The sequence below is a fragment of the Ziziphus jujuba genome, chromosome 6 (assembly GCF_031755915.1).
Source record: "Ziziphus jujuba cultivar Dongzao chromosome 6, ASM3175591v1".
In the NCBI taxonomy this organism is placed as follows: Eukaryota; Viridiplantae; Streptophyta; class Magnoliopsida; order Rosales; family Rhamnaceae; genus Ziziphus; species Ziziphus jujuba.
The window spans coordinates 3,160,001-3,183,007 of record NC_083384.1 but is presented as its reverse complement, the minus strand read 5'-3'; the positions used below and the strand labels follow the sequence as shown (position 1 = coordinate 3,183,007).

Genomic DNA, 23,007 nt, shown 5'->3' with positions numbered 1-23,007 from the left:
CGACTTGCTCCTAAACCCGTATTATATTAGCCCGGATCTTAATTAAGTTCAAGTTCTAAAATAATTGACCTCAACCCCTAACCAACCTGTGGTTAGAAACCTTGGTATAATGTAGACGCCACAATAGGGGATGGAGAACCTATTGATAAGTCAAGCTAAAACAACCAATTCTCTAATGGTGTTTTAGGTGTTCTAAATGAACAAAAAGATAGTTAATCTCACAAGTATTTTCTTAATCAAATCAAAGTTTTTTTTTATTGACAACTGAGCCTTTAAATAGGCTACAAAGCCACGAAATAAAACCCTAGAACATAAAGAAAACCAGCCACCACACATAAAGAAACCTAGTTGGCCGAAACTCTACTTCCTTTCCTAATCTAAGTTTGATTAATTAATTCCTTTATATTAAATTAGGAATTAATTAATTTACAATGGAAAGAATAAAATAAAAACCTTCCTAAAGTTATTTGTCCTGAAAATAAATAAATAAAAGCCAAAAAGTAATGGTAGTTTCCTAAAACAAAAAGTAAAAACAAATTAGGAAACTAAAAATGCTAGCCTTTTGATCAAGTTGACTTTGATCAATCTTTGACCTCTTTGAGCTCTAAATCAGCTTCTAGATGCTTTGTAGGATGACAAATAAGCTGAATATGAAGTCCCACACGTTGCCCATGCTTGGAAAAATAAGAAAAGGCTAATACAGTAAAATACAGTAAAGTCAGCAAGCAATACAGCAAATTCGGCCAAATTGTTGATGCTGTCCATACAAGCCCTTTTTGATTGCATTTGAGGCTGCTTTAACTTGATTCCATGACCTCTTAGGCATATGTATTGAACCCATAAATCACTGGAACCATTTCATGCTTCCTGGACTCCAAAAATGTACCAAAACCGTCACCCGGGTCCGTACCAGTCTCCAGCGCTTGTATCAGCAAAACAGGTCTTGGTTCCTTGGTCGTGATCATTTCTTCTCTATTATGATTTATCCTTTGAATAAGCACAGCAAGGTTATCCTTGAACTTCTTGGGTTGTGCTCTAGTGATTTGTCCCACCTTCATCCGTAACGGATTAGCACCCCAGCGGGTTATCGGTTGAGCGGGCTCGGGCGGAATCACATCAGCTATAATGTCCTGAAGTTCGTTGTAACGTTGTAAAGTTTGTTTAACTATTTGTGCAGTTTCATAATGTTATTCGCTAACAATCCGAGGTTGGAGCATAGTTGACATTGAATCTGAAGGATCTACTGCTGGATAGATACCTTTGGTAGCCAATTCTTTTGGTAGTACAGTAGTAGCATCTAAATGTGCAAATGTTATGGCCAGAGCGGGATTGGTGAAATCATCCATGGGTACATAAACTACTTGAATAGAAGTTATGGACCCCTCTTTGGTAGAAGTAATTCGTTCTTGTAAAAAACCCATTTCGGTACTAAGAGTGGGTTGATATCCCACAGCGAGGGGCATTATACCAAACAAGGCTGATACTTTGGATCCCACTTGGACAAAATGAAAGATATTGTCAATAAATAGAAGTATGTATTGTTCATTAACATTTCAAAAATATTCTGCCATAGTTAGGGCAGTTAAACCAACTCTCATACGCGGTCCTAGTGGTTCATTCATCTGATCGTAGACTAGAGCTACTTTTGGTTCTAAAATATTTTTTTCATTAATTACTCCAGATTCTTTCATTTCTATGTAAAGATCATTGCCTTCACGAGTACGTTCACCTCCTCCACCAAATATGGATACGCCCTTATGAGCTTAGGCAATGTTGTTGATCAATTCCATAATGAGTACTGTTTTGCCCACTCCCACTCCCTCAAATAGTCCTATTTTTCCTTCGTGGCAATAAGGGGCTAAAAGATCTACTACTTGAATTCCTGTTTAAAAAATTAATAATTTTGTATCCAACTGTATAAAGGCAAGCACAGATCTATATGTAAGAGATGTTGTGTGTGTATCTACAGGACCTAAATTATCAATGGGCTCTCCAGGCACGTTGAAAATTCATCCTAGCATCGCTCCACCAACTAGAACACTTAGAGGAGCTCCGGTGTCAACCACTTCCATTCCTCTTGTTAGACTGTCTGTAGCACTCATAGCTACGACTCTAACTCAATTATTTCATAATAATTGCTGTACTTCACAAGTCACAAAAATTTTTTGACCAACAGTATCTTGGCCCTTATGATGTGATTCCGCCCGAACCCGCTCCACCGATAACCTGCTGGGGTGCTGACTCGACACGGATGAAGACTGGGCCAATTACAAGAGCTCAAATTAAGAGATTTAAAGACTACCTAGGAGTATGTATACAGGAGGTAATCAATCTCAACAGAGCTTGTCCATACTTGAAGATACAAAGCCTATTCTAAGCATCAAAGTGGTGGAAGCCGATACGGACCCGGGTGACGATTTTGGTACATTTTTGGAGTCCAGGAAGCATGAAATGGTTCCAATGCTTTATGGGTTCAATACATATGCCTAATAGGTCATGGAATCAAGTTAAAGCAGCCTCAAATGCAATGAAAAAGGGCTTGTACGGACAGCATCAACAATTTGGCCGAATTTGTTGTATTGCTTGCTGGCTTTACTGTATTTTACTGTATTAGCCTTTTCTCATACTTCCAAGCAAGGGCAACGTGAGGAACTTCACAATAAGCTTATTTGGCATTCCAAAAAGACTATTGAACCTGATTTGGAGCCCAATTGGATCAAAGAAGGGTCATTACCAACATAGTCGAAAATTACGATTTTTAGTTTCCTAATTTGTTTTTACTTTTTGTTTTAGGAAACTACCATTACTTTTTGGTTTTTATTTATTTATTTTCTGGACAAATAACTTTAGTAAGGTTTTTATTTTATTATTTCCCTTGTAAATTAATTGATTCCTAATTTAATATAAAGAAATTATTTAATCAAACTTAGATTAGGAAAGGAAGTATAGTTTCGGCCAACTAGGTTTCTTTATGTGTGTGGCCGGTTTTACCTAGGGTTTTTAGGGTTTATTTTGATTCTTTCAAAGCCTATTTAAAGGCTTATTTATCAATAAGAATTAACTTTGATTTGATTAAGAAAATACTTGTGAGATTAATTTTCTCTTTGTTCTTTGAGAACACCTAAAACACCATTAGAGAATTGGTTGTTTTGGCTTGACTTATCAATAGGTTTTCCATCCCCTATTGTGGCGTCTACATTATACCAAGGATTCTAACCATAGGTTGGTTAGGGGTTGACGTCAATTCCACTAGAACTTGAACTTAATTAAGATTCGGGCTAATATAATACGGGTTTAGGAGCAGGTCGTCCTAGGTTCGTATCATTTGGTATCGGAGCTAAATTTTGTTCAGGTTTGATCTATCTTTATTTGCTTTATTTGTTTTTGTGTTATCTGCAATTTTAGCATTAGGTTAAGGTTGCATCCATCCCCTACACGTTCTCCATCTTAGAAAAAAAAAAATAATAATAAAATTTCATTTTTAGTTGAGTTAGGATTTCGTAGTTTTATCGTATTTTTGTTTCCTACTTTGTTGGTTGTTTTTCATCATTTTTCTTGTTAATTTTGGTTTTTGTTGATTTTTATTTTCTGTTTTAGTCTTCAATATTTGCATTCATATATTCAAAAAAGAAAAAAAAAAAAAGGGTTTGCGGCAACATTTAAAAAGAAAAAACCTGCACATTTGTGTTTATTTGGAGGTCACGAGTTTGGTGTTTGTTTTGGAGTTGGAATTGCAATTTTGGTAATTTTTCTTGCTACTGCAGTTGTTTATGTTCTGTGAGTGAAAAAAAAAAAAAAAGAGTTAAAGCCAAATAAAAATAAAAAAACAAAAAAATAAAAATTTCAGTTTGTTGAAAATTGGTGTTGAAGTTTGTTGCTGGAAAATTCTTGTAACTGCTGTTTTGTTGATTATTTATTCCATATTTGGAGTTGCTGGAGAGTTATTTTTGCTGCTGGATATTTGAGCTTGAGTGCTAAATTATTTGGATTAAAATTAGTTAAAGGATTTGATACAAAAACTTGAATTACAAGAACAACAACCAACACTTTGATGGAATTTGGTGTAGGTTTATGTTGTTGTACCCTAGAGCACAATCATTCAAGGTGTTAGTCAATAATGATTGTTGTTGGTTGTTGGTTCTTGGTTCTTGATTTTGTTTTTTTTTTTTTTTTGGGTTTGTTTAGGTTTTGTTTCTGGTTTTAATGGAGGTTTAGGGTTCTTGAGAAGGTTGTTAGCTGTTGGGAAGAAGAAGAAACCAAAAATGTAGTAGTTGAGAGAGAGAGAGCCAAAAATGTTGTTTTTCAAAATCTGTTTTTTGAATATTTTCTTTCACAACGTTTTTCATTACAATTTTCATACTTTTAAATACATCAAAAAGACAATAAGGCATGCTGCCATATTGAGCAATAAATACAAAAGCATTAAAAGTAACCAACCAAACCAAACTACCTCAACTAACTCTAATCAATGTGCTGGGCATGCAAGAAACCTTCTTTAATGGGCAGTTCATCTTGTCTAAGGCATTTGAATTTGAAAACCAGCTCCATTTGACTTGAAAATTGGAGGGAAGCCTTTTTGAATATTAAACTATGTTCTACCCAAAAACCAGATAAAACAAAGTCCATTTACCCATTCAAAAGTAATCAAACCTTCCCAAGGGTCAGATTGTTTTGGGCTTAACTCAGCCTTCCCAGCTCCAAATTGGGCCATTCTTTTTGCTGCTTCTTCCTCTTCATATCTAGTTTATCATATCCAAAATTTAGGTCCAAATACCAAGCCTACTTCAAATGGAATCCAAGGAAGTGGACTTATATTGCTGGAAATACAATTCCAGCAACTAGACAAAAAAGGCCTTAAGCTAGATAATGAGCTTAGGGCATTACAAAAAGGATATTGTTCTTAAACATTACAAGATAAAATAAAATGCATAAACTTAAATAATGTTTGGTCTTTGATGTTGCAAAACAAAGAGTGCAAGTGTAACCGAACTACCTTGCACATTGTGGCAAGATCACCACATTTCAACACACTTTTCTATATTTTTGTTCTCTTTGATTCTTGTTAGTATTTGAATTTCTTTTTCTAGAATTTTATTCTTGAACTCATAATATATTATCATGTGGTCCAGTTCTTCAAAATTCTAAATTTTTCTCATTAATTTGCTTTATTTTGTCTAGAAAAACCGAAAATAGGTATTTTCATTCCGTTCGGTATTTGTTTATTTTTGCTTACTGTTTTGTTGATAAGTTTAATTAAAGCATACTAGTGATCTAATTGCTGTTTTGTGGGTGTTTTAATTAGAACTTTAAGATAATTCATTGAGTGGAAAAAGTTAAGAGTGTGTGAGCTTAAAAGAGGGTAAAAAGATGAAACAAGTGTGCAAACACGAGTGTCGAGTCCTCATTTGAGTGAAACACGTAAGGGAGTGAAATTGTAAGGTCCTATTTTATTTCTATTGCATTATTATACTAACATGACAGAATCAAGAATGAGGAGAGGAGAGCCACCCTTGAGGATCAATGAGGAGGAGTCCGTAGCATTCCATGGCGATGCCCGAGCGACCGGGAGTGGAGACCAAGTGGACATGAGAGCTGTTTTGGAGTGAATACAGCGGGTTAGTGCTCAAGTTGAGCATGTAAATCAAAGAGTCGGAAGACTAGAAGCCTCACAAGGAATGCCGAACACAAGAAATAGGCAAGAATTCCATGGAGGGCGAGGCCGAGGACGAGGAGGTCACGAGAGACCGAGAGAGGAATTTGATGAGGAGCCATTCGGTGGAGACTTTGAATAAGGTATGGATGAAACTTTTGCTGTCCAATATAGAGCTGGCCATGCAAGATATAGGAGGGAAGATACAGATGATGATTTGGGAAATATCAAGGTTAACATCCCACCTTTTATGTGTAAAAGTGATCCCGAAGCTTATTTGGAGTGGGAAGAAAAAATGGAGATGATTTTTTACTGCCACAACTATTCGAAAGGTAAGAAGGTGAAGTTGGCAGCAATGGAGTTTGGAAATTATGCACTCCAATGGTGGACCAATGAGCAAAATAACCGAGGGAGAGTTGATGATGATTTAATCTCGACATGGCGTCAAATGAAAGGAGCAATGAGGAAACGGTTTGTGCCATCCCATTACCATAGGTTGCTGCATCAAAGGCTTCAATCTTTATCTCAAGGAACTAGGTCCGTGGAGGATTATTACAAAGAGATGGAGATGCTCATTGATGTGATTCCGCCCGAGCACGCTCCACCGATAACCCGCTGGGGTGCTGACTCGACACGGATGAAGACTAGGCCAATCACAAGAGCTCAAATTAAGAGATTTAAGGACAACCTGGGAGTATTTATACAGGGGGTAATCAATCTCAACAGATCTTGTCCATACTTGAAGATACAAAGCCTATTCTAAGCATCCAAGTGGTGGAAGCCGATACGGACCCGGGTGACGGTTTTGGTACATTTTTGGAGTCCGAGAAGCATGAAATGGTTCCAATGTTTTATTGGTTCAATACATATGCCTAATAGGTCATGGAATCAAGTTAAAGCAGCCTCAAATGCAAACAAAAAGGGCTTGTACGGACAGCATCAACAATTTGGCCGAATTTGCTGTATTGCTTGCTGGCTTTACTGTATTTTACTGTATTAGCCTTTTCTTATTTTTCCAAGCATGGGCAACGTGTGGGACTTCATATTCAGCTTATTTGGCATCCTAAAAAGCATCTAGAAGCTGATTTGAAGCTCAAAGAGGTCAAAGATTGATCAAAGTCAACTTGATCAAAGTCAACTTTACTTTTTGTTTTAGGAAACTACCATTACTTTTTAGTTTTTATTTATTTATTTTCTGGAAGAATAAGTTTAGTAAAGTTATTATTTTATTATTTTCATTGTAAATTAATTAATTCCTAATTCAAAATAAAGGAATTAATTAATCCAAATTAGATTAGGAAATGAGTGAGAATTTCGGCCACCATAGGAAACTACTTTGCATGGCCGGTTTTCCCTTTCGTTTTTAGGGTTTTATTTCATGGCTTTGTAGACTATTTAAATGCTTATTTTTCAATAAGAATACAACTTGGATTTGATTAAGAAAATACTTGTGAGATTCATTATCTCTTTGTTCTTTGAGAACACCTAAAACACCATTAGAGAATTGGTTGTTTTAGCTTGACTTATCAATAGGTTTTCCATCCCCTATTGTGGCGTCTACATTATACCAAGGTTTCTAACCATAGGTTGGTTTGGGGTTGAGGTCAATTCCATTAGAACTTGAACTTAATTAAGATCCGGGCTAATATAATACAGGTTTAGGAGCATGTCATCCTAGGTTCGTATCATTTGGTATCAGAGCTAAATTTTGTTCAGGTTTGATCTATCTTTATTTGCTTTATTTGTTTTTGTGTTACTCTGCAATTTTAGCATTAGGTTAAGGTTGCATCCATCCCATACACGTTCTGCATCTTAAAAAAAAAAAAAAAAATTCATTCCTAGTTGAATTAGGTTTCCTAGTTTTATCGTATCTTTATTTCTTAATTTGTTGGTTGTCTTTTATCATTGTTCTTGATAATTTTGGTTTTTGTTGATTTTCCTTTGCTGTTTTAGTCTTAAATATCTGCATTCATATATTGAAAAAAAAAAAAAAGAGGAAGTTTGCAGCAACATTTAAAAAAAAAAAAAAAAACAAAACTGCACATTTTGTTTATTTGGAGGTCGCGGGTTTGGTGTTTGTTTTGGAGTTGGAATTGAAATTTTGGTAATTATTCTTGCTACTGCAGTTGTTTATGTTCTGTGAGTGAAAAAAAAGAAGGTAAAGCCGAATAAAAAAAAATATTTTGGTTTGTTGGAGTTTGATTTGTTTGCTGGAATCTTGTTGGAGCTGCTGGGTTTTTTTTTGATTATTTATTTGAGTTTCTGGGGAATTATTTTTACTGCTGGATATTTGGATTTTGGGTGCTTAAATTATTTGGATTAAAATTAGTTAAAGGAAATTGATACAAAACCTGAATTACAAAAAACAACAACCAACAACTTTTCTATATTTTTTGTTCTCTATGATTCTTGTTCGTATTTGAATTTCTTTTTTTGGAATTTTATTCTTGAACTCATAATCTACTACCATCTGGTGCAGTTTTCAAAAATTCCAACGTTTTCCCATTATTTTGTGTTTTCTTGTCTAGAAAGCCGAAAAATTAGGATTTGTTGGATTCTTTCGGTATTGCCTACTTTTTACTACTGTTTTGTTGGTAAGTTTAATTAAAACATACTAGTGATCTAATTGCTGTTTTGTGGGTGTTTTAATTAGAACTTTGAGATAATTCATTGAGTGGAAGAAGGCAAGAGTGTTGAGCTTAAAAGAGGGTAAAAGCCGAAACAAGTGTGCAAACACGAGTGTCGAGTCCTTATTTGAGTGAAACACGTAAGGGAGTGAAATTGGTAAGGTCCTATTTTATTTCTTTTGCATTATTATACTAACATGGCAGATTCTAGAATAAGAAGAGGAGATCCACCCTTGAGGATCAATGAGGAGGAGTCCGTAGCATTCCATGGTGATGCCCGAGCTACCAGGAGTGGAGACCAAGTGGACATGAGAGTTGTTTTGGAGTCAATACAGAAGGTTAGTGCTCAAGTTGAGCATGTGAATCAAATGATGGGAAGGCTAGAAGTTTCCCAAGGAATTCTGAACACAAGAAATAGGCAAGAATTCCATGGAGGACGAGGAGGTCGTGAGAGACTGAGAGAGGAATTTGATGAGGAGCCATTCGGTCGATACTTTGAGGGAGGTATGGATGAAACTTTTGCTGTTCAAGATAGAGCTGGCCATGGAAGATATAGGAGGGAAGAAACATATGACAATCTTAGCAATCTCAAGATCAACATCCCACCATTCATGGGAAAAAGTGACCCCGAAGCATATTTGGAGTGGGAAGAAAAGATGGAGATGATATTTGACCGCCATAATTATTCGGAGGCTAAGAAGGTGAAATTGGCAGCAATGGAGTTTGACCATTATGCACTCCAGTGGTGGACCAATGAACAAAACACCCGAAGGAGAGTTGGTGATGACTTGATTACTACATGGCGACAAATGAAAGGAGCCATGCGGAAGCGATTCATACCATCACACTATCATAGGTTGCTGCATCAAAGACTTCAATCTTTATCTCAAGGACATGGATCTGTGGCGGATTATTACAAGGAGATGGAGATGCTTATGATGAGATTGAACTTGAATGAAGATAGGAAAGCAACCATGGCAACGTTTCTTGGTGGTTTGAATCGTGAAATAGCCAATCAACTAGAATTGCAACAATATGTGGAATTGGAAGAGATGTTGCATGTGGCTATTAAATTAGAGCATCAATTTAAGAGGAGGGGTGTAAGATCATGGTTTGGAGGTGTTTCCAACAGTGAAAGGTCCAATTCAAGTGGCTGGAGTAACAATCCCATCTATGAAAGCAAGCCAAAGCCGAAAGTCAAAGAAGAAAGTTCAAACTGGCCAAGGAAGGAGACTAGAACCAAACCTATCCAAGCACCAAAGAATGAGGTAAAATTAGATCCTAAACTTTCTAGAACTCATGATGTTGTGTGTTTTAAGTGCCAGGGAGGAGGACACATTGATAGCCAATGCCCGAATAGAAGAATCATGGTGTTAAAGGGCAATGACGAGCTAGAATCGGAAAGTGAAGAAAGTGAGGATGAAGCTAAGCAAGAGGAGGAGGACTTGGAGGATGAACCCGAAACCTTGCAAGCATCCAATGCTGAATTAAACTTGATTTCTAAGAGAGAACTTGCTGCATGCAAAGATGAGGATGAAATTCAAAGAGAGAACATCTTCCACACCCGATGTGAAATTCAAGGTAAGATTTGTAGTATGATTATTGATAGTGAAAGTTGTACAAATGTAATTAGTAACATTGTAGTTGATAAATTAGGCTTAATAACAATTAAACATCCAGAACCTTATAGATTACAATGGCTTAATGATAGTGGTGAGATGAAAGTAGACAAACAAGCCAAAGTAAAATTTAATATAGGTAGATATGAGGATGTAGTTTTATGTGATATTGTACCCATGATTGCTGGACATATACTATTAGGTAGACTATGGCAATTTGATAAAGATGCTACTCATTTTGGTCGAGAAAATAGTATTGTTTTCAGGTTTAAAGGGAAGAAGATCAAGCTAGAACCATTATCTTCTAAAGAGGTTTACAAAGAACGATTACAAATGCAACAAAGGAGAGAAGCCGAAAAGCTCAAGGAAAAAGCAAGTATGGCACCAATGGCTTCACCATCCTTTCAAGAAGGTAAGAATGAGGTTGCTGATCTAGGTAAGGTTTCTAAGGCTCATATTGAGTGGAAAGATCAAGGGAAAGCCAAAAGAGAGGCGAAAGAAAGTGGCAAACCTGACAGCGTGGAGAAGGAAGGGAAATCCGAAGGTTTGCGCCAATCCAAGGTGGGAAAAGGAAAAGAAAGAAAAGAAAGGTCAAGCAACAACTTTTATTTGAGTTTAGGGGATATTAATAAGGTTATTGAGTGTAAGAAACCTTTGCTGGTCATGATTTATTAAGAAAATTATTTTAATGATCAAACTAACTTTGAAGAACTTGAATTGCCAAGTTCAATGATTTCTATTTTAAAGGAATTTGGAGATGTCTTCCCAAATGAAATTCCAAGTGGACTACCATCCAATCAAGAGGGAAAAGGTGAGCTTGCTGTCCAAGGTAAGTCTTCTAATACTCAGGTTGTATGGAAAAATTTTAATAAAACCAAGAGTGAGAAATTTGGTGCAAAAGCCGAAAGTGAGGAAGGTGAGATGGCTGTCAGTGAGAAAGGAAAAGGAAGACAAGAAAGGAAAAATATAAATTTTTATCTTAGCTTTGGTGATGTTAATAAAGTAATTATGAATAAGAAATCATTGCTGACCATGAATTTTAAAGATACTTATTTAAAGATATCTTTATTGCATAGAACTTTATCTGCATTGTTGAGAGCTTTACTTAGTGGCAATATGAAAATTTGGGAACTTTAAAGAGTGTAATTTTTACCATAATGAGCATGTATTTCCAGATTTTATTGTAATAGCGTTTGACCCAGGAGAATTGGTTTGGTTGCACTTACAAAGCCTATTCTAATCATCCAAGTGGTGGAAGCCGATACGGACCCGGGTGACGGTTTTGGTACATTTTTGGAGTCCGGGAAGCATGAAATGGTTCCAATGTTTTATGGGTTCAATACATATGCCTAATAGGTCATGGAATCAAGTTAAAGCAGCCTCAAATGCAAACAAAAAGGGCTTGTATGGACAGCATCAACAATTTGGCCGAATTTGCTGTATTGCTTGCTGGCTTTACTGTATTTTACTGTATTAGCCTTTTCTTATTTTTCCAAGCATGGGCAACGTGTGGGACTTCATATTCAGCTTATTCGGCATCCTAAAAAGCATCTAGAAGCTGATTTGAAGCTCAAAGAGGTCAAAGATTGATCAAAGTCAACTTGATCAAAAGGCTAGCATTTTTAGTTTCCTAATTTGTTTTTACTTTTTGTTTTAGGAAACTACCATTACTTTTTGGTTTTTATTTATTTATTTTCTGGAAGAATAAGTTTAGGAAAGTTACTATTTTATTATTTTCATTGTAAATTAATTAATTCCTAATTCAAAATAAAGGAATTAATTAATCCAAATTAGATTAGGAAATGAGTGAGAATTTCGGCCACCATAGGAAACTACTTTGTATGGTCGGTTTTCCCTTTCGTTTTTAAGGTTTTATTTCGTGGCTTTGTAGCCTATTTAAAGGCTTATTTTTCAATAAGAATACAACTTGGATTTGATTAAGAAAATACTTGTGAGATTCATTATCTCTTTGTTCTTTGAGAACACCTAAAACACCATTAGAGAATTGGTTATTTTAGCTTGACTTATCAATAGGTTTTCCATCCCCTATTGTGGCGTCTACATTATACCAAGGTTTCTAACCATAGGTTGGTTAGGGGTTGAGGTCAATTCCATTAGAACTTGAACTTAATTAAGATCCGGGCTAATATAATACGGGTTTAGGAGCAGGTCGTCCTAGGTTCGTATCATTTGGTATCAGAGCCTAATGTTGATGATGAGACCGAACCATTAAACACATCAAATGTTGAGCTAAATTTAGTCTCAAGGAGGGTACTTGCTGTTTACAAGGATGAAGAACAAATTCAACAAGAGAACATCTTCCACACTCGTTGTGAAATACAAGGTAAAATTTGTAGCATGATTGTAGATAGTGGGAGTTATACTAATGTAATAAGTAACCTTGTAGTTGATAAATTGGGCTTAAAAACAATAAAACATCCTAAACCATACAGTAAACAAACAAGCCAAAGTAAAATTTAATATAGGTAGATATAAGGATGTAGTTTTATGTGATATTGTACCCATGATTGCTGGACATATACTATTAGGTAGACCATGGCAATTTGATAAAGATGCTACTCATTTTGGTCGAGAAAATAGTATTGTTTTTGGGTTTAAAGGGAAGAAGGTCAAGCTGGAACCATTATCTCCTAAAGAGGTTTACAAAGACCAATTACAAATGCAACAAAAGAGAGAAGCCGACAAGCTCAAAGAAAAAGCAAGTATGGCACCAACGGCTTCACCATCCTTTCAAGCAGGTAAGATTGAGGTTCTGATCAAGGTAAGGTTTCTAAGACTCATATTGAGTGGAAAGATCAAAGAAAAACTGAAAGAGAGGGTAAAGAAAGTGGCAAACCCAAGAGCTTGGAGAAGGAAGAGAAATCCAAAGGTTTGCGCCAATCCAAGGGAAAAAAAGAAAAAGAAAGAAAATAAAGGTTAACTAGCAATTTTTATTTGAGTTTAGGGGATATCAATAAGGTTATTGAGTGTAAGAAACCTTTTCTGGTCATGATTTATAAAGAAAATTATTTTAATGATCAAACTAACTTTGAAGAACTTGAATTGCCAAGTTCAATGATTTCTCCTTTGAAGGAATTTGGAGATGTCTTCCCAAATGAAATTCCAAGTGCACTACCATCCAATCAAGAGGGAAAAGGTGAGCTTGCTGTCCAAGGTAAGTCTTCTAATACTCAGGTTGTGTGGAAAAATTTTAATAAAACCAAGAGTGAAAAATTTGGTGCAAAAGCCGAGAATGAGGAAGGTGAGATGGCCGTGAGTGGGAAAGGAAAAGGAATACAAGAAAGGAAAAATATAAATTTTTATCTTAGCTTTGGTGATGTTAATAAGGTAATTATGAATAAGAAATCATTGCTGACCATGAATTTTAAAGATACTTATTTAAAGATGTCTTTATTGCATAGAAATTTATCTGCATTGTTGAGAACTTTATTTAGTGGCAATTTGAAAATTTGGGAAATATTGTTTGCTAACTTTAAAAAGTGTAATTTTTACCATAATGAGCATGTATTTCTAGATTTTTTTGTAATAGTGTTTGACCCAGGAGAATTGGTTTGGTTGTACTTACGAAAGGAAATGTTACCTAATAAAATAAAGTCAAAGCTCATGCCGCCTATGGATGGACCTTTTCAAGTTTTGGAGCCGAATAACAAGAATGCCTACAAGCTTGATTTACCGGGTGAGTATAACATGAGTGCTTCATTTAATGTTGCTGATTTAACTCCTTTTACTGCAGGTGATGATCTTGATTTGAGGACAAATCCTTTTCAAAAGGAGGGAAATGATGTGATTCCGCCCGAGCCCGCTCCACCGTAACCCGCTGGGGTGCTGACTCGACACGGATGAAGACTAGGGCAATTACAAGAGCTCATATTAAGAGATTTAAGGACAACCTAGGGGTATTTATACCAGGGTTAATCAATCTCAATAGAGCTTGTCCATACTTGAAGATACAAAGCGTATTCTAAGCATCAAAGTGGTGGAAGCCGATACGGACCCGGGGGACGATTTTGGTACATTTTTGGAGTTCAGGAAGCATGAAATGGTTCCAATGCTTTATGGGTTCAATACACATGCCTAAGAGGTCATGGAATCAAGTTAAATCAGCCTCAAATGAAATCAAAAAGGGCTTGTACGGACAGCATCAACAATTTGGCCGAATTTGCTGTATTGCTTGCTCGCTTTACTGTATTTCACTATATTAGCCTTTTCTCATACTTCCAAGCAAGGGAAACGTAAGGAACTTCACAATAAGCTTATTTGGCATTCCAAAAAGACTATTGAAGCTTATTTGGAGTCCAATTGGATCAAAGAAGGGTCATTACCAACATAGCCGAAAATTACTATTTTTAGTTTCCTAATTTGTTTTTACTTTTTGTTTTAGGAAACTACCATTACTTTTTGGTTTTTATTTATTTATTTTCTGGACAAATAACTTTATTAAGGTTTTTATTTTATTTTTTCCATTGTATATTAATTAATTCCTAATTTAATATAAAGGAATTAATTAATCAAACTTAGATTAGGAAAGGAAGTATAGTTTCGGCCAACTAGGTTTCTTTATGTGTGTGGCCGGTTTTACCTAGGGTTTTTAGGGTTTATTTTGTTTCTTTCAAAGCCTATTTAAAGGCTTATTTATCAATAAGAATTAACTTTGATTTGATTAAAAAAATACTTGTGAGATTAATTATCTCTTTGTTCTTTGAGAACACCTAAAACACCATTAGAGAATTGGTTGTTTTGGCTTGACTTATCAATAGGTTTTCCATCCCCTATTGTGTCGTCTACATTATACCAAGGTTTCTAACCACAAGTGGGTTAGGGGTTGAGGTCAATTCCACTAGAACTTGAACTTAATTAAGATCCCGGCTAATATAATACGGGTTTAGGAGCAGGTCGTCCTAGGTTTGTATCACCTTAACTACTAGAGCATTGTAAATATTAGGCATCTTGCCTGGTGGAAAAGCTACATCCAATACTGGACCAATGATTTGTGCAATACACCCCAGGTTGTTTTTTTCAAGCGTGGGAACCCTAGGACCAGAAGTAGTAGGATTGATTCTCATAGTAAAATAAAAAGATGTCGAAATTTTTTGCAAAAATTATTGAAATAAAAAAGAAATGTTCGATAGTAAGTTAAGTTAATTGATTAATTCAATATTTCAATAAGAAATAAAAAATGGGCGCTAGCACTCGACTTTGTTGGGGCTGTCCAACCGAATGCAATCCAATTGCTTACTTATTAAATTTCAGTGACTGAATTTTCAAGTTCAACCAAAATCCATTTTCAAAATATCAAGTAGATGAATAAAAATCTTGGGAAATCCTTTCATTTGCCGATCATTATAGACAATACGAACCATATTATCTATGGAATTCAAACCCGAACTCTATTCTATTTATGATTCTTTTTTTCTATCTTATCAGCCCTTATTTCATGTCCTATTTCCTATTTCAGCATATTGATTTACGCCTAGTCTATTATTTATTGTATTATTTTATATTATTTATTATATTAATATTATTTTTCTTTTTCATACCCATACCCTTTCTTTCTATTCATGAACGAATTGTACATATTTTTACATTTATGATTTATATATACAACATATATTACTCTAAATAGCGAATTTCTTAGATATTTCGATTAAAAAAAATGTAAGAGATTAGAAACTTTGAAAAACAAAGAGCGGGTTGCGCCATACATATGAAAGAGTATAAAATAATGATGTATTTGGCGAATCAAATACCATGGTCTAATAACGAACCATTCTGATTAGTTGATAATTTTGTGAAAGATTCCTATGTAAAGTTTCATTAACTCCTAATCATGTCGAGTAGACCTTGGTATTGTAAGAATTCTTAATTCATGAGTTGTAGGGATGGACTTATGTCACCACAAACTGAGACTAAAGCAAGTATTGGATTCAAAGTCGGTGTTAAAGATACTGATATCTTGGCAGCATTTCAAGTAACTCCTCAACCTGGAGTTCCACCTGAGGAAGCAGGGGCTGTGGTAGCTGCTGAATCTTCTACTGGTACATGGTCAACTGTATGGGCTGACGGGTTTACTAGTCTTGATTGTCACAAAGGTCGATGCTACGGCCTTGAGCCTATTGTTGGAGAAGAAAATCAATATATAGCTTATGTAGCTTACCCTTTAGACATTTTTGAAGAAGGTTCTGTTACTAACGTGTTTACTTCCATTGTGGGTAATGTTTTTGGGTTCAAGGCCCTGCGCGCTCTACATTTGGAGGATTTGTGAATCCCTCCTTCTTATACTAAAACTTTCCGAGGACCGCCTCATGGCATCCAGGTTGAAATAGATCAATTGAACAAGTATGGCCGCCCCCTATTGGGATGTACTAGTAAACCTAAGTTGGGGTTATCTGCTAAGAATTACGGTATAGCAGTTTATTAATGTCTTCGTGGTGGACTTGATTTTACCAAAGATGATGAGAACGTGAATTCCCGACCATTTATGCATTAAAGAAACCGTTTCTTAATCTGTGTTGAAGCCATTTATAAAGCACAGGCTGAAACTGGTGAAATCAAAGGGCATTACTTGAATGGTACTGCAGGTACATGCGAAGAAATGATTAAAAGGGCTGTATTTGCCAGAGAATTAGGAGTTCCTATTATAATGCACGATTACTTACAGGGGGATTCACTGTAAATACTAGCTTCGCTCATTATTGCCAAGATAATGGTCTACTTCTTCACATCCACCATGCAATGCATGCAGTTATTGATAGACGAAAAAAACATGGTATGCACTTTTGTGTACTAGTTAAAGCATTATGTCTGTCTGGTGGAGATCATATTCACACTGGTACTGTAGTAGGTGAACTTGAAGGGGAAAGAGACATCACTTTAGGCTTTGTTGATTCACTAGGCAATGATTTTATTGAAAAATATTGAAGCCGCAATATTTATTTCACGCAAGATTGGGTCTTTCTACCAACTGTTATCTGATTCTAAATTCTATTCGGAATATTCAAATGATTTTTATCAAATGACTATTCATTTATTATATTTTCATGTAAATAGGGGCAAGAAAGCTCTATGGAAAAATGTCGGTTCGATTCGATGTTGTAAAGGAGGGGGTTAGAATACAGATGTGGGTTAAGTAAATCAATGGATAGTTTTGGTGGTCCTATTGAAAATGAAAATACTAGTGTAAATAAAGATCCGATTATAAATCATATGAATAAAAAAAATCCCTAATGGGATTGAGAGTAACAATTATAATTACAGTAATGTTGATCATTTAGTCAGCATTAGGAGGTCCATTTGAAATTTCATATCTAATCTAACTTTTTTCTTTAGGGATAGTAATAGGGACCATTACTCCATATATTTTGATATTGAAAATTGAATTTTTGAGACTAACACCGATCGTTCTTTTCTAAGTGCCCCAAAAAGTTCTTTTTATAGTCATCAGAATTCTAGTTATCCAAATAATGTATCTAAGAGTGACGATCGTCACTATTATCATTACATGCATGATACTAAATACAGTTGGAATCACATTACTAGTTTCATTAATAGTGATCTTCATTCTCAAATCAGTATTGATCGTTATATTTTAAGTAGTGGTGTGAATTCCAATGACAGTTACATTTATAGTTACATTCGTGGCAAAAGCGACAAGAGTAGTAAAAGTGGGAGTTTCCAGTATACGAACCAGTACGGATGATAGTGCAAAAACTCTATGAAAAAGAGAGTTTGAGAGAGCTCTAACTGAAATAAGAAAATGAAAAAGGGATTTAGAGAGAGCTCTAACTCAACTAAAAGAAAACAAATTAAAATTATATTAAATTTTAAAAGAAAACAAATTAAAGAAAGCTCTAGCTGAAATAGGGGAAAGAAAAAATGATTTAGCATTTTCTCTAAATCAAATACAAATAAGAGACAGAAAAAGTGATTTAAAGATAACTAAAAAATACAAATATTTGTGGGTGCAATGCGAAAATTGTTATGGATTAAATTATAAGAAATTTTTTAAGTTTTAAATGAATATTTGTGAACATTGTGGACATCGTTTGAAAGTGACTAGTTCAAATAGAATTGAAAGCTCGGTTGATCCAGGTACTTGGAAGCCTCTGAATGAAGACATGGTCTCTAGGAATCCCATCAAAATTTCATTCGTGGGAGGAACCTTATAAAGATCATATTGATTTTAATCAAAGAACAACATGATTAACTGATGCTGTTCAAACAGGCATAGGTTGACTAAACGCTATTCCTGTAGAAATTAAGGTTATGGATTTTCAGTTTATGGGGGGGTAGTATGGGCTCGATAGTGGGAGAGAAAATCACACATTTCATTGAACATGCTACAAATAATCCTTTAAACGGCATTCTGAGTGAGTGATTTCAACTCCATGCTTTCTTTCCTTTGAATCGAAAAGTGAAATCAAAAGTAAAATTAAGGAGAGCCATATATCCTTATCCTTAATTTTATCCTTAATTTAATATTTATTAAATTATTAAATTTGAATTTATTACTTGTTTTGTGGTAACCAAATAGTTATTTAGTTTATAGGAAGCAAAGTCAAAATTCCAAGAATGGATTTTCATTGGTAACATAAGATTAAAATGGAATAAAAATCATGCAGATACTTTTTTTTATCGATAGTCCTGATTACTAATTAGGTCAGGAAAACTCTATCAAACAAAATAAAAAGAGCGACTTCTATTTCTTTCGTTCATGAAATTGGGTAAAGGGTCTTGCATCTTTTTATATCCCTCAAGAATCCCTGATTTTACTAAGGATCTCTTTTGTTGGATCATATTATAACGAATTTTTTCGCGAAAGGAAAAACAAAAATGAAGAATAATAAAAATAAATAATGAACATAATAAAAAAGTGAACGATCATACATATATTGTGTGTAGAAAGATGAATAAGCCCATTTATTTACTTATTTTATTTACATATTTCACTTTGGATTTACATTAATTAGATGATATATATACTAAATATATTCTAGTCTATTAAATACATTACAGACTTATAATATATATATTTTTAATATATATTAAATATTTTTTTAATATATATTAAATATTTTTTTAATATATATTAAATATATTAAAAATATATATATATCCTTATTTTATTATCTTTTGGAGTCTATCATATTCACATAGGTAAATGATCCACTAACCACCCTTCCTTTTGGAGTTGTTAAAAAATACTATGATGGCTCTGTTGCTTTATTATTTCGTCGCTTATTTAGCAATCCCAAAGTTTCTTTTTTTATTTTTTTCAATACAAATAAATAAGATTTTTTTTTTTTAATTTTTCGTATTCTTTCATAACATAAATATTGTTATCTTTGGTGTGAAAACAAAAAAGGTTGTGACGCTGAAATAGATCTCCTAATAGATCAGATAAAATTGGAAATACCTTTTCTTTATCTTATACTACTCTTTCGATAAATAATGTAAGTATTTTGAAAAAAAATTCTTTTTATATCGAATTTGAAGTGCCATGCTATTATTACTTAATATTCATATTTCCTATAGCGCAAAGGCATAGACTTTGTTTTTTCTCTCAAATCCAATAAAAAACTCGTTGGCACCAAGCATGAAGGAATGCTAGACGTTTGGTAATTTCTCCTCTGACCAGAATAAAAAATGCCATTGAAGCGGCTAATCACATGCATACTATCTGTATATCTGGTCACACAAATTGCATAGTATCATAAATAGCTACTCCGGGTATTAGCCACCCGCCAGGAGAATTTATAAACAAATATAGATCTTTGGTATCATCCTCCATATTGAGATATACCATAACACCACTAAGTTGATTCGAGATCTCATTATCAACCTGTTGACCTAAAAAAGTAATCTTTCTCGATAAAGTCGGTTGATTATGATAAAATTGTATCCCTTAGGAGCCATACATGTGCCTTTTGATGCATACGGTTCAACACAAATTCTAGCTTTCTTTTTTTTTTTTATTCATAGCAAGCTCTTTTTAACTTGTAACAAAGGGGAGCTTTTTCTTTCATGTTTCAAGAAAGATTAGTTTTGGCCTGTTTTAATTTATATATAAATTAAAAACCTATAAATAAAAAAAAAAATTCACTAAACTTATTGGACTAACTTCTCATTGATGTATTGTTTCATCTGGATCTAATCCAAATCACGATGCACTTTTCTTGTTCTTGAACGATCTTCTTCAACTTCTTTTAGGTTTAGGGTCTACTCCAAGTAAAGATCTGCCCGATTTGGATTTGCACATATAGGACAAATGCCCTAATACCACGTAGTGTTTATTTTGTTTTTTTTATTCCATTCTCCCACCAACTAGTAATTACAATTAATTTATTTACGATTTTAGTCTGTATACCCCCCAAAAAAAAGATTGAATTGTACTTCATTGTATTTCACGCTCCAAATTTTTGATGATTCAATCAACCTTTCTTGGGCGAAAGAGAGGATATCTTGATCGGGTAAGAGAAGGAGGAAATACCATATGACCAAATATATCTAACAAGTTGCACTATACATCAATCCACGATATATCTTCCTCTCCGGCGTTTCGAAAATGAACTTTGGCAACACCAATAGGCATTAAATGAAATAAAAATTTATTACTATAGCTCACTTTAATGTGAAAGTGTAACAACATATTTATTGTCTTAATAATATTATTCTTTATCCTATTCTATCCATAGATCAAATAAGTTTATAAAAAAAAAAAGACAAAATTACTAAAGGAAAATTCTTTCAAATAGGTCCTTTGAATGATGAAAAAATATATATATAAATGCAGTCACTCATATAGAAGGTATCAACCTCTTACCGTTGCGTACTGGTACTTATCCGGTGTAGAATAGATTTGCTTCCTTTTTTTCCAACAAACAAAATTGTTCCATTATTACTAAAAGAATAGAACAAATAGTAATCCTTTCCCCGATATAATCCACTCAAAAGGGAAGATCTATAGTACAGTTTTTTTCTAGTGCAATAAAGTTACATAGTGTTTATTTTTCGCTGATAGAGGGGTATTTCCATGGGTTTACCTTGGTATCATGTTCATACCATTGTATTCAATGATCTCGGTCGTTTGCTTACTGTCCATATAATGCATACATCTCTGGTTGCTGGTTGGGTCGGTTTGATGGCTCTATAAGAATTAGTGGTTTTTGATCCCTCCAACCCAATTCTGGATCCAATGTGAAGAGAAGAGATGCTTGTTATACCCTTCATGCCTCATTTAGGAATAACCAGCTCATGGGGCGGTTGCTGTTCTTTGGCTTATGCTTTTTGGCAGCTATCTGGCACTGGGTGTATTGCAATCCAAAAATATTTTTTGATGAACGTACAAGAAAACCTTCTTTGGATTTGCCCAAAATCTTTGGAATTCATTTATTTCTTGCAAGGCTGGCTTGCTTTCATTTTGGTGCATTTCATGTAACAGGCTTGTATAGTCCGAGAATATGGGTATCCGATCCTTATGGACTAACCGAATGGGTACAATCTGTAAATCCGGCGTGGGGTGTGGAAGGTTTTGATCCTTTTGTTCCGGGATGAATAGCCTCTCATCATATTGCAGTAGGGACCTTTGGCACATTGGCGGGTCTATTCCATCTTAGTGTTTGTCCGCCTCAATGTCTATACAAAGGATTATGTATGGGAAATATTGAAACCGTCCTATCTAGTAGTATCGCTGCTGTCTTTTTTACAGCTTTGTGGTTGCTGGAACTATGTGGTATGGTTTGGCCACTACCCCGATTGAATTATTTGGTCCCACTGGTTATCAATGGGATCACATGATGTGATTCCGCCCGAACCTACACAACCGACAACCTGCTTGGTTGCTGACCCGAGGCCAATCACTAGGGCTCAAACTAAGAGATTTAAGGTCAAATTTGCTACCTTTATCCAGGAGGTAATTTATTCTCAAGAGGGCTTGTCCATACTCAAATATCCAAGACCTATCTTAAGCATACAAGTGGTGGAAGCCGAGATGGACCCGGATAGCGGTTCTGGTGCAATTATGGTGGCCGGGAAGCATGAAATGGTTCCAACTCTTTATGGATTCAATACATATGAGAGGATATGATCCAGCTTCAAAGGCATTTAAAAAGGGGTTGTAGGGACAACTTCAAATTTGTTTTTACTTTTTGTTTTAGGAAACTTCCATTACTTTTTAGTTTCTATTTATTTATTTGCTGGAAAAATAAGTTTAGGAAAGTTCATACTTTATTGTTTTCATTGTAAATTAATTATTTCCTAATCCAAAATAAATGAATTAATTAATTAGAATGTAGATTTAGGAAAGTAGGAAATTCGGCCACTTTAGGAAAGGTTATTGTATGGCCGGTTTTCCTTATGTCTTCTAGGGTTTATTGTGTGAGTTTTCCAGCCTATTTAAAGGCTTGTTTTATCAATAATAATCAGTACATTATTCATACAGAAAATTATTTGTGAGATTGAATTCTCTTTGTTCTTTTGAACACCTAAAAGACGATTAGCGAATGAGTGTTTTAGGTTTGACTTATCAATAGGATTTCCATCACTTATTGTGGCATCTTCATTATATACCAAGGTTTCTAATCACAGGTTGGTTAGGGGTCAAGGTGACCATTAGAACTTGAACATAATTATATTCGGGCTAATATAATATAAGTTTAGGAGCAGGTCGTCCTATGTTCGTATCATCAAGGATACTTTCAACAAGAAATATATCGAGGAGTTGGTGCTAGGCTAGCTAAAAATCAAAGTTCATCTGAAGCTTGGTCTAAAATTCCTGAAAAAATTAGCTTTTTATGATTACATCAGTAATAATCCAGCAAAAGGGGCATTATTTAGAGCGGGCTCAATGGACAATCGGGATGGAATTGCTGTTGGGTGGTTAGGACACCCTACCTTTAGAGATGAAGAGGGTTATGAACTTTTTGTACATCGTATGCCTACTTTTTTTGAAACAGTTCCGGTTGTTTTGGTAGATGGAGATGGAATTGTTGGAGCTGATGTTTCTTTTAGAAAGGCAGAATCGAAATACAGTGTTAAACAAGTAGGTGTAACCATTGAGTTCTATAGCAGAAAACTCAATGGAGTTAGTTATAGT

General features: G+C 34.8%; 1 protein-coding gene and 3 pseudogenes across 1 annotated transcript; 3 read left to right on the top strand and 1 right to left on the bottom strand.

The window, feature by feature from the left end:
• The window catches only part of LOC132804242 (ATP synthase subunit beta, chloroplastic-like), a 46,883-nt pseudogene extending 31,903 nt beyond the window's left edge, over positions 1–14,980 (bottom strand).
• An 803-nt stretch (positions 14,981–15,783) lies between these two features.
• Positions 15,784–16,248, top strand: LOC132804282 (ribulose bisphosphate carboxylase large chain-like). Its single transcript, XM_060818462.1, has one exon. The coding sequence runs from the start codon at positions 15,784–15,786 to the stop codon at positions 16,177–16,179; it is 396 nt and encodes a 131-aa protein (XP_060674445.1). The 3' UTR covers positions 16,180–16,248.
• A 7-nt stretch (positions 16,249–16,255) lies between these two features.
• Positions 16,256–18,291, top strand: LOC132804241 (acetyl-coenzyme A carboxylase carboxyl transferase subunit beta, chloroplastic-like; annotated as a pseudogene).
• Positions 18,292–20,943: 2,652 nt separating this feature from the next.
• Positions 20,944–23,007, top strand: part of LOC132804240 (photosystem II CP47 reaction center protein-like) — a 3,148-nt pseudogene continuing 1,084 nt past the window's right edge.

Excerpts from the sequence above, each read along its gene's own strand:
- LOC132804282 (XM_060818462.1), top strand. The coding sequence starts at position 15,784 with ATGAGTTGTAGGGATGGACTTATGTCACCACAAACTGAGACTAAAGCA.